The sequence below is a fragment of the Alligator mississippiensis genome, chromosome 1 (genome assembly GCF_030867095.1).
Source record: "Alligator mississippiensis isolate rAllMis1 chromosome 1, rAllMis1, whole genome shotgun sequence".
Lineage (NCBI taxonomy): Eukaryota > Metazoa > Chordata > Crocodylia > Alligatoridae > Alligator > Alligator mississippiensis.
The window spans coordinates 249,589,976-249,602,325 of NC_081824.1; the positions used below are offsets into that span (position 1 = coordinate 249,589,976).

Below are 12,350 nucleotides of genomic sequence, written 5' to 3' on the forward strand. Positions count from 1 at the left end.
CTGGGGTGCAAGGATTGGGCCCCTTCAAGCTCTGAGCTGCCCAGGATCTCCCACTACAAAGAAAATACATGTCTGCTTCTAAATAGCAGCACCAATTAATACCACCTTTGTTGCAGTCGCGAATCTGGGGCATTTGTGGCACAAAAAGGGGTAATGCGCATCAGTTTGTTTGGCCTTTGTGCTGCCATCAAATTTGTTTATGAGGGCATACAGATTTCAAAAGGTAATGTCTGCTTCAACCCTTAGTTCTGAATTTCTGGGGCGCGGGGCCCTGTGAAAGGCTGTAATAGTGGCACATCTACCACTCTGATGCAGTCCATAAGAATTACTCCGATTTCTCCACTGATATTCATACCTGAATAAAGAGTGCAAGATATGGCCCTGAAAGAGGCCATATATACCCTAGATAACATTTGGAGCAGGGCAGCCACAGACTCCTTCCTCTATATGACTTGCATTACTAGAACAAATTATGAAACATACTGGAACGAGCTATTAAATATTCCATTTTTGAGCACCTCAAGGATAGTAAAATGATAAAAATCAGCCAACATGGATTTGGCAAAAAAAAAAATCATGTGAAGCCAATCTAATTTCTTTCTTTGACAGGCTAACTAGCCAAACAGAGAATGGAGGCAATCAATGTGGTATATCTTGGAATTTAGTAAGGCTTTTGACACTGTCTACAAGATATTTTTGTAAGAAAACTAGATGAAATCACCAGGAGGTGGGCACAGAACTGGATGTAAAAGCTGCACTCAAAGAACAACTACCAGTAGTATCACTACCAAACTGAGAGGGTATTCCTAGGGGATGTCCAGAGAGATGAGACGTGAGCACTGTTCCTTTTAACATTTCAATTAACAGCTTGGATGGTGGAAGAGAGAGTACACTCATAATATCTGGATTACACCAACCTATTATGGGTTGCCAACACCCTGGAGGGCAAGATCAGTATTCAAAACTATCTTCATAAACTGGAGAAATGGTCCAAAGTCAACAAGATGAAATTCAATAAAGACAAGTGTACAGTAGTACATTTAGGAAAAAGGAATCAAATTCACAATTATAAAATGGGAAATAAATGGCTTGGCAGCAGTGCTGAATGAATCAACAATGTGATGTTGTAGGAAAAAAAAGGCTAATCTCATTCTGGGCTATATTAATAGAAGTGTCGTTTGGAAATCATGGGAGGTAAATATTCACTCTTTCAGTACTGGTGAAGCCAGAGCTAGAATACTGGGTCTAGTTTTGGGCACCACATCTTAAGGAAAAAGTGGACAAACTGGGGAGAGTCCAGAATTGAGCAACAAAGTGTTTTGAACAGGAAGATTGTGCAAGTCTTTCTCAGTTTAGTGTGACAGAGGGCACCCTGTATCTGAAAATGACTGGGTAGTAATGAAGGAGTTCTCTGACTCAGTCTATGGACAACTAAGGCAAAATGGTGGGGCTGAAGAAAGCAGACAGAAGGCAAGGCAAACACTGTACTGGCCATTGGGACTTCTAGTGTGCGCCCATTGTTTGTATGTAAAGCTGTCTACCTGTGGAATGAAGGGGTTTGTTAGGAGTTCCAGGCACTGCCAGATGATCCTACAGCAGCAATAGTGAAAATGGCTTTCTTCAATTTCCAGATAGGATCCTGTGTCTTAGGTGTACACTTCTCTACTGCCGTCCTTTGGTTAACCTGCTATGAAGCTATTTTAATATGTTCTTTGTGGAATTAGGCCACACAAAAGTCAAGCTGGGAATTAAAACCAGTGAAGCAGGCAGGTTGTTAAGCAGACTGTCATGCCTAGTTCTGCACAGGCTGACAAGGTGGAACCGGTTCGAAACCCTTATGTCCTCAATGCCTTGGGATCTGCTGGGTGAGCAGTTGCCTCTCCCCCTCTGACATCCTGCCTTCAGCAGTGCTGCACACACTGGACTTCTCCCCAGGGAAGTTGCTAGTGGAAGGATGGTTTCTAGGACTGGTGTTTGAGCACATTAGCCTGTAAATAGCCAAAAGACAGCAAACCTTTAGAATGCAGCAAAGCCCATCTGTTGGAGCAGACACTGAGAATGGCCAGGGATTAGACATCTGTGTTTGTCAGATTTCAGCACCAACACACCTGAGCATGTCACGGTCTTCAATGGGAGTCTCTCTGGAAGGAAGGGCAGTGCCATAATCCCCACTGCACAACTGAGGTACTGAGGCACAGGAAGACTAAGGGCTAAATCCTGTTTCACCTTTAGATGCTTAAATGACACTTCTGATATCATTGCAATTGTTGCCACTTCCATACAGTTTGGATGCATGCTCAGAAGGCTGTTCCAGAGTGATGCTGTTCTACTCAAGCACACATGTAATGCTGGGTAAGTGCCCCCCTCCAGAAAAAAAAAGAGAGAGAGAGGAGGAGGAGGAAGAGGAGGAGGAGGAGCCTCAATCTAATATTCCAGTGGTTTGGACACTTGTCCACAGAGTAGACAGCTCCACTTCTAGGCCCACCTCATCCAGAAAGGGTTTGAATTTGAATCTCTTGCTCCCCGGCAAAGTGCTCTAACCACCTGGCTACTGCCTAGGCATTGGCCAGACCACCTTTCACCCCTCACTGAAGGTGGCCATTTGGGCAGCCAGGAGGCAAAGATATATGGGGCCAAGAGGAGGAAAGCAAGTCAGACCATGCATGGCTCAGTAAGATGGGAACTGACTTGGAGGGGTAGAAACAATCTTAGTTCTGTTTATCCATATTATTCAATGAATATTAAATGCAAGGTGCAGAAAAGCTATTAAGAACAAGGCTTTGCTCCTGGTGTTTGGGCCTACCTTGGATTGTATTATTTTTTAATTATCTGTCACAGGGGCCTAGAGCTCGAGTTAGTGAGTCTGATATTTACACACTGAAATAAAAAACAAACAAACAAGTGAATTAATTAAATGAATATAAGCAAACTACCTAGACTCATCCCAGTAGCCCAAGTTACTGTTGTTTCTACCAGTTGCAAACAATTACTAAGTTCCAAGACCCACCAAAAAAAAAAAGAAGTTACATGAGAAAATGACCCTGAAAGAACAAGAGCAGATTCTGCAATGGCTATGAATGCCAAATAACAGTGCTCTAAAATCAAGAGACTACATCCTGTGAACCAGGAAACATTTTTTTAAAATACTTTCTTACATTTGTTGTAGTTGCCTTTGGTTTTTGAACATTTAGTGTGCACCCAAGTCATGTTTCCTTTTTCTTCAGCCACAAAGACCACCAACTGGCTTAAGAAATGAAAGCTGAGAGTCTCACCTTACCTTCTGATTTCTGGAGCTGGGGCTATAAGAATAAACACTGCATAGCACGAGAGTTGTGGTAAAATTATGAGATGCCAGCAAAGGATATACAAGGGTATGTTATCTACCTGCAACCTGACTTTGGCCACACCCAGATCTAAACTGCAACTTACTGTCATTAGAGACAATCCTGGCATTTGGGGAAGTTTGGCTCTGGACAGCACCAAACTCTGGGAGAAACTGGGCTATGGCTACTTGGGGCTGCATCAAATCAGCATTATTGGTGTTATTAATACATATGCCTGGCTCAAAAACTCATTTGTGCGTGTATTTTTTCCTGACAGATTAATGGAAAATGCTTTTTGTTAGATTTTACCAGCAATAAGACACCTAGAGGTAGTTTGCACTAGCCCTTCAGGTAGAGAATGATGACCCTAGCTGCATCTCAGGGCCTCTACAAAGTGTATTTTGAATACCTTGCATTTGAATGGACTGCTGAACAGGTCTTGAAAACTGCTGTGTGTGTACATTTGTGCACATGTGCATGCAATTGTGTGCATGCCAGGACATTTTGCAAGCTTTCTGTCTCTCACAATTCCCATGAAGAGTAACATCGCTGAATACTCATACAAACCATATACTATATGTTCAATATGCTAGTCAGCACAGAACCTGCCAGCTAACACCCGATAAAGAAAGGCTGGAGCTTTTCAAACAGCAGCCACTTTAAAATCAAATACACTGCCTTTTGGGTTATTTGAGAATCTGGAGAAATAACCAATGCCTGTCTGAATGATAATGCAGAATCTGAGCCTATCTGTAGTATACATTTAATACAAACTACCCTATAAATATTTAAGTGGACAGAAGCACCATCCAGGTCTGATGTAACAATGACAGAATCAAGTATCATCAGCATAGTGATGGCACTCCAATCCAAACTACATATCTTCTCTGTTTCATTATCAATTTAGGCTAGTAAGGTTGTAGTTGTCCCTAAAAGGGAACAGAGGGAAAGCTGAGAAACTGAGACATGAAAAAGGGATATCATTACCATGGAGTAGAGGTCACCCTGTTTCATGGTAGCCATGACTCTGTAGCTCCTGGCAGGAAGAGACATCTAGCCACAGTCCCCTATTAGCCAATGCCTGCAGTACATATTATTCATCAGAAGTCATATTCCTCACCCTTGTTCAAAGTAGAAAAGGAATATAGAAGCCAGGGATGTGGGGGAGGAAGAGATGAGATATGACAAGGGAAAAGGAATGTAATGAGGAGAGGTGTGAAAGGAGGAGGGGAAACAATGAGGTATAAATAGTCACTGAGCGGCCAGTAATCCTAGAGTCTATGGGAACAGCTCCAGTGTCATTCATGTCACGTGCAATACAAGCCTCTGAAAGATAGGCACTGTCAGTCCATACACATCGTATTGGAAGATGACCCTGGAGTTGTGGTATGAACTAAAAAGATCCCACCCCACACTGCTGGTCTAGTATGTTGCTGGGACAAATAGGTTAGTATTCCCTTTTCACAGCCCAGACATCTGCAAAAAGTTAGGACCTCTATTTTCCATCTTTGCCCTCTGCCCAGCTCTTATTTCTTACCTTGCACAATCAAGTAAACCTGGGAAGTCTTGGGTTGATGCTGTGTCTGCACTGAGCATGTATAGGACCCCTCATCATAGACATCCACTTTCTGGATCCGGAGGCTGTATTCCAGGGGGGTTTGTCTCTCCAGCTCCACTCGAGGGTCCAGGGACCACTTGTCTGTTCCAGCAAAGATGATACCAGAACGGTTTAACCAAGCCACCTTGGAGCTTCTGTCTTCTATATAACACCTGTGAAGGGTGAGACAAGAGATTGGGATATCAGCAAAGGCTCCCTGCCCTCCTTTTAACTTTCCACTGCCACAGCATCATAACCATCATCTTCCTCATTCCCACCATGACCGGTCACATTTTTAAAGCACTTTCAAAATACTAAATGAACAAGGCTACTCTGGAGACTCAAGTGTCCTGGTCCATACCATCTCTTCCCAACCCTGCTCCCCAGGATCATGGGTGTGCTCCAGGAAGGGGGTCGGCCAGATGTGAGGCACCCCCATGGTGGTACTCAGAGCACTCAGAGCCTGGTAGGTGGTTGGGCACAGTGAGGTGGATGCACCCCCTGCTGGCCCGCCACATGGTCCACCTCCTCCCTCTTCCCTCCTGTGACACCTGTGCACCCTCACCACACCAACAGAAAAGGCCTTGTGAAAAACTAAAGGACCCCCTTTGCCTTTGCAGTTACACATCTGCATGAACGTATGTGCATATATGTGATGCTGGTGCCAGCAACATCACATTCATCCCCTGTGACATTTGCAGTGTCCTCAGAAGGTTACAAGCCAAGTGAGAGGGTGGGAAGAGGGATGGCAGATGGGTACAGCAAAGATTGGAGAGATTGGATAGTCACCACCTGGCATAGGCTTTGTCCCATCTGCCAAGAGCCTCAGGTGTCTGCAGGCAAGAGGATGGACTGACTGCCTTTGCAGCAACATGACAGCGATTTCATTCTTTTACAGGGGAGGGTAGAGGAGCCATCACAAAGTCAAATCTAGCTTTGGCTGTGGCACCTGGTCTATTCAAAGATCAATTTCAGCCTTAATAATACTGAACACAGGAGAGATACGGAGCTGCAAAGAAAAGGCATGTATGAGTTTACCTAGCTTAGCTAAGGGGCCATGAGCTGAACAGGACATGGGAAACTTATCTCTTCTTTCACCCTAGCAACAATGCCTCCAAGGCTAGGCTAAGAAATACTGATGGGGCTTTATCAAGACAGCTTGCCCATCCCATGCCTGCTTTGTGGATAACTAAAAGAGGTCAGTCTTCAACTCTGTCACTCCTGGGCCTCTTGTGCTCATTGCCTCCTGGAATTCAAATATGCCAACTCCTCTCATCAGCACTACTCACACAAATGTTGTATTGGAGAGGGAAAGACAGAGGATGAAGATTATCACTGAAGGATAAGGCAAATATTTGACAGTGGGTTTTCAAACACTGTTAGGAAGGGTCATGCATTTTCCAAGTTCCTCTGCTTGAATGCAGTTTATTCAGACTAAGACTATTCAGGCTGCTGTGCGTGACGTGACTCAGATGATTCACTGCACCTCCTCCAGAGCAAATATGCCCACAAAAGCTTTGAGTTGTTCTTGGGTCACCTTGGGGCATGAGGAATGCCATGCTGTGTGGTGCCATGTGGGAGGTGCACCATGCCACTGATCAAGCTGGAAGCATATTTGTCTGGTCTGACAAACATTTGCCGGGAAGGGGCGTGTAGCCTAAAGACCCCAGCTAATGCTGTTGACAGGCAGCCAAGAGAGGCTGGCAAAGGTTTACTCTTGAAGTTGGAGCTGTTTCTTCTGGCCAGGCACATACCTACCCTGAGGTGAAATTAAAGCCATAATTGTTTTGGCTTTAAAATCTGTTCCTCCTGAAAGAATGGTGATAGTCGAGCAGTTATTTACATTAAACAATCTGTGCACTGGAGCAGGCCACTGAGTGGCACAGGACATCAGCTACCTGTACTCCTTCTCACAACACGTGGTGACAAGAGCAGAAATCAATGACCTGAGGAATGTGCCAAGAACAGCCACCAGGAGCACATCACACACACACAACAACACTTCACCCATCTCCAGGGCCTTCCACCTGAAGATCTCAAAGTTCCTCATTCGAGCCTTCAGGAATTTAGTCTTCCCAGCCAAGTAGATCAGCGTTCCCAGCCCAGACAGGCTAAAGGGTGAGCTTCCACAGGATTCTTGACCCTAAAGGGACAGGATAGGTGCCCAACAGATTTTTCAAAACCACTAAAACTGGTTAATGATTAGCTTGAATTCACTGGCCATCAGCGTCACTTCTCAGAATCCTGCTGTGCACCTCACTTGTATCTTTAGGTACCAAAGTGCTTTGGAAAATCTGGACCTAAATGAATTTCCACAGGTCCAAAAGTTGGTCAGGGGTAAAGCCAGAACCTGCTCCTCTGAGCACCAGGGTTCAGCCTTTGTCATGAGACTCTCCTTCACCCCCCAAAATAGTCTTAATTTCTCCACCTATATAAGGCACTCACTACTGACTAATATTTGGTTTTAAATGGTAAGACTTGTTCCTATGTTATTAACACCTGTGGAACTATTTGATTGCTACAACACCCATTTCACCAAAAGGTAACATCCTATCTGACTGACCAAAGACCAAGCAGTGGTGGGAAAGAAGAGAATAACTTGCCACAAACCTCTCCCAGACATGTACTGAATCCAGCCAGGCTTCTGCCAGCCATGAAGAAAGTGATGCCATCTTTGTCAGCTAGACAGAAAGGTCAAGCCACAAGGTAAAGAAGTACAAAACAATCTTGCCAGAAGACTTAAGAAATTCTGCTCTTGGGAAATTTAAAATGGTGCACCATAGCCAACTGTACCCTGCTAACATCCAGAGGTCAGATATTAATAGGGCCATAATAGTCAATGCAGGTCAATTGCTAGACTTTTTTAAGTGCCCTAGTAATGAATAAAGAGTGCCATCAAAATATAGATAAAAAAGATAGAAAAGAGAAAGATTGGAACAGTAACTGAAATGGATTTGAGCTGCTCTGCTCAGCATACCTGCTTTTCTAAAGCTGTCAGAGAAAAATCAATGTACAAATGTGGAATTTCCAAGTCCTGGCTCTGTCTGAACATACATCAAAGTAGATTAGGTATCTCCATGTGTATATGCACAAATGTGTGCATCTCTGTCTTTCTACTGTATGTGCTGCCCAGCTTTATGGATCCCAGTTTAATAAAGATTTATGGGATAATGCTCAGAGTGTGAGACACATTAATTCAATACTGATAAAATATTAAATGGCATGTTAAGTGACATTTTAACAGCAATGCAAAAACTGCACAGCATCTGGTGGATATTAAATGACTGTTAAATGTTTATTAATAATCAATAGGTAGGTTCACAGCTATAACAGAATGCTCATCATTAGACATACCGAAAACATTATCATCAGTTCAGCTGAACACTAACAGATTTGCAACACATTCATTTTGGGTTTTTCCTGCTCCAAATGTTTTTCGGTTGTCTGCATTGGGATGGTAAACCTCTGCTTAGCCTTAGTGAACATATAGATGAGGTGCCCTATGTCTGCACTGCCACTGTGCTACATTTTGTCAGTGAATAATGAAGTTGCCTTATGATGATAGGTATTTTCAGAGATCAAAACTATTCTTAAAATTGGATCAAAATTGATTAAAGCTGCCAACAAGATGACTGTTGATCATGGAATCATAAAAAAGTAATAGGGCTGGAAGAGACTTGGGGAGGTAATGTAGTCCAACCTCCTGCCACAGGCAGGATTGTCCCTATCCACACCATGCTGTCCATTTTACTGTGTAGCCTATTAGTAAAACTACATGGTCAACACTGTCATATAGCCACAAGGCAGTGGCACAACACAGTCAAAATTTCCAGGCTTGGCTGCAGCCAACATCCACTGCTTCTGGGGAAGGCAAAATAAATACATAAATAAAGCAAGCAAGCAAAAAACCCAAAAGACAAAACAACAACAATCTGCCCCACCCCCCAGCCATCAAGCAATAGGAGAGCACAGGAAACAAAAAAAACCTTGTTGCCCCTATCTGATAACCAACAAAACCAAGAATCTTGGGAAATACTCATAGCACAGCATAGGCATAACTACTCCCAGGTCATCCCTGGTTAATGCTTGTCCAACCTTTTCTTGGACACCTCCAGTGATGGACAGTCCCTACACAGTCTATTCCAGTGCCTCACTGTTCTAATAGTGAAGAAGTTTTTCCCAATATCCCAACTACATCTTCTTTACTGCAACTTCAAGCCCTTGGGCCACATCCTACTCTCTGCAGCAGAAAAAAAATGGTGTTTTCCCTCCCTTTACAAGGGAGGATCACCCACCCCTACTCTCCCTAAGATGAAACGCCGAGTGCTTGTCATGGGAAACTCCCTCCTGAGCGGGACTGAGGGGGCAATCTGCCACCCCGACCCCCCAGCCCAGGAGGTTTGCTACGTCTTGGGGACCCGCATCTGGGACATAGCTGAGAGGATCCCAAAGATTCTTCGGCCCTCCCATCACCACCCTAAGCTCCTTATCCATGTGGGCACGAATGACACAGCTCAGAGCAATCCCAGCCAGGTCATGAGAGATGACAGGTCTCTGGGAGCAGGGTTTAGGGGGTTGGGGGTGCAGGTGGTCTTTTCCTCACTCCTTCCGGTTGTGGGTCATAGGCTGAGGAGGGAGAGACAGGCTGAGGTAGTCAACCAGAGACTGCGGCGCTGGTGCCATTGTGAAGGCTTTGGCTTCCACGATCACAGCCCACTTGCTAGCACCACGGCCGAAAGGGACTTGGGGGTCATGACTGACCACAAGACAAATATGAGCCACCAATGTGATGTTGCAGCTGGCAAAGCGAGCAAAACTCTAGCTTGCATCCATAGATACTTCTCCAGCAAATCCCAGGATATCATCCTCCCACTGTACTCGGCCGTGGTGAGGCTGCAGCTGGAGTACTATATCCAATTCTGGGCTCCACAATTTAAAAAGGATGTGGAGAAGCTAGAGAGAGTACAGAGGAGAGCCACGCGCATGATCAGAGGGCAGGAAAACAGGCCTTATGATGACAGGCTGAGAGCTAAAGGACTCTTCGGCCTCGAAAAGCGCAGGCTCAGGGGGGACCTGGTGGCTGCCTATAAGTATATAAGGGATGTTCACCAGGATCTGGGGGAACCTCTGTTCACCAGAGCACCCCATGGGATGACAAGGTCAAATGGACACAAACTTCTTCGAGACAGTTTCAGGCTGGATGTCCCAGGGATAACGAGAAGAGGGACTGAGAAGTCCCACCCACGGGGCACAGCATGGGAAGAAACATGAAAATAAAGAAAGAAATACAAAACGACTACTTACCTGCAGGAGGAGCAACACCGGAGGATCAAAGAAAAAAGCCTGCGCAGTTTACAAGCCACGCCTTTATGCAATTAAAGCCAGCGGGTGACATCATGAAGATGCACCAGCCAGCACGGATAAAAGCGGTCACCAGCAGTAAGGTGGGGAGAGCCAGTGAGAAAGCAGAGGCTCTCTGTGCCGGCAGCGCACAAAGCCAACACAAACTAGGAACGCCCAGACGACAGGCAGCTGCTGAAGCAGTTAGGCTCCCTCACACTGGGGGTGCTGAGACTGAGTCCCAGGAGGGGAGGAACACCAGGGGTGACTTCCCCCTAGAACCACCGAGGAGGTTGGGCAGTGGAGACGCCAAATGGCGGCGTAACCAGAACGGTGACCCAGAGAAAGAGGCTGAGGCCAACCCCAGGAAAGCAGAAGTGTTCCTACTTGGCTACTCCCAGGTACCAGGTCAGGGAACTGGGCTAGGAGCAGAAAGGAAAGAGGGACCCCATGGGACCAGCGTCGGGGGAGCACTGCCAAACATGGGCAGGAGAGCTGGAAAAACCGACCAGTAGGACACTGGATGGGAAGACCCTTTTGGGTTCTTTTTTTTTTTGCTTCTTTTCTTTGCTTGTTTTCTTTACCCCTGCTTGACAGGGGCACCCATACCAACCCCAGGAATAGAGCCGACCAGCTCAAGGGGGTCCCGAGCCAGCTAATTATCCTTCCCCCAAGGAGAAAACTGGGGTACAATAGGGCATGAGGAACATCCACACTGGAGAGGCAGCTGTGTCAAGATCTGGCATCCCATCAGAGGTTGGTGTAAGGCTGGGGAGTAGGGGAGGTGGAGCCCCGCAAGCGGAGTGGTCATCCCTGAGGGAACCTTCGAGGCCAAGCCCCACACTGACGTAACATGCAAAGACATGACAGGCGCGTTCAGGGAAGGCCAGAGGGATAACCAAAGCCCACCTTGGAGAGTCCGCGAAGCTAAAGAGCATATGCCTCTTTCAGTTCGGGCCAAGGCAGCATGTGAGCAGGCGTTTGAAGCCAGGCGAGCGCACTGGACATAAGGAAGAACTTCTTTACAGTCCGAGCCCCCAAGACGTGGAACAGACTGCCGCCAGAGGTGGTACAAGCACCTGCTCTGGATTCCTTCAAGAGTCAATTGGACGTTTATCTTGCTGGGATCCTGTGACCCCAGCTGACTTCCTGCCCCTGGAGCAGGGGGCTGGACTCAGCGATCTTCCAAGGTCCCTTCCAGCCCTAATGTCTATGAAATCTATGAAATTTTACAGCAGCTCTTCAGATATTTGAAAACTGTGATTATGGCCCCTTTTAATCACCTCTTCTGCAAGCTGAACATACATATTTCCTTCATCCTCTCCTTGTTGGGTGGTTTCTTGAAAGCTCACCACCAAGTAGTTAACCACTCAGAAGCTGGGTGGCAGTTACTTTTCTTCCCTACCAACCTTAGATCACATTTAAACCAAAGACCTGGAAAAGAAAATCTCTACATCCTGCTCTCAATCCCCTTAAGCTACCCAGTCCCCTTAAAAGCAAATTTCCTGAAGTTTGACAGGCATTTAAGATACTTAGCTACTGAATCATTTTTAAGCTGCCAAAGATGCATTTCAGTGCTCACATGGTATTTAATATCCATGCAATAACTAGCTAAGCGATTATGGAAAAGGGTTGGAGATTAGAGAAGGTGACCTAGAGAGTCCTTTCTCCTCTCCACGCCTCAGTTTCCCCATTTGCGAACGTGAGGAATGAGACTGATCCATTTCACAGGGGAGAGGGGCATGGAGATGCATGCAATAATGTTTCTAAAGTGCTCTAAGACCTTCAGCTAGGATTCTGCTATCTACACAGTGAGTGCAGAGTGCTATTATATAAGATAAATTCCAACAGAAAGGGCATTTAGGGAAATGGTATTGAATGTGAGATTGTAGTTAGAAAACAAAGTGTATATAAAACGCCACCTTTTGCTTACACCCTGCAAAGACAGAGGCTTCCATCCCACCCAGTTCCCTGTCTCTAGAGGATGCTTGGCTCATTAGTTATTTGCCTCAGATCTTTATCTGCACTGACAATAGCAGTGGCATATTACAAGGACTGGGTTAAGACAGGACTAGCTGTAATTAACACCC

At 45.6% G+C, this 12,350-nt stretch overlaps 1 protein-coding gene across 4 annotated transcripts in view; it reads right to left on the minus strand.

Annotated features, from left to right (window-relative positions):
• LSAMP (limbic system associated membrane protein) overlaps window positions 1-12,350 on the minus strand; it is a 1,444,497-nt gene that overhangs the window by 253,315 nt on the left and 1,178,832 nt on the right. For all 4 annotated transcript variants that reach the window (XM_019476221.2, XM_059720473.1, XM_019476222.2 and 1 more), the window contains one exon: window positions 4,861-5,093. In XM_019476221.2, coding sequence (XP_019331766.1) covers window positions 4,861-5,093 — 233 coding nt within the window. The remainder of the gene's footprint in view (window positions 1-4,860; window positions 5,094-12,350) is intronic.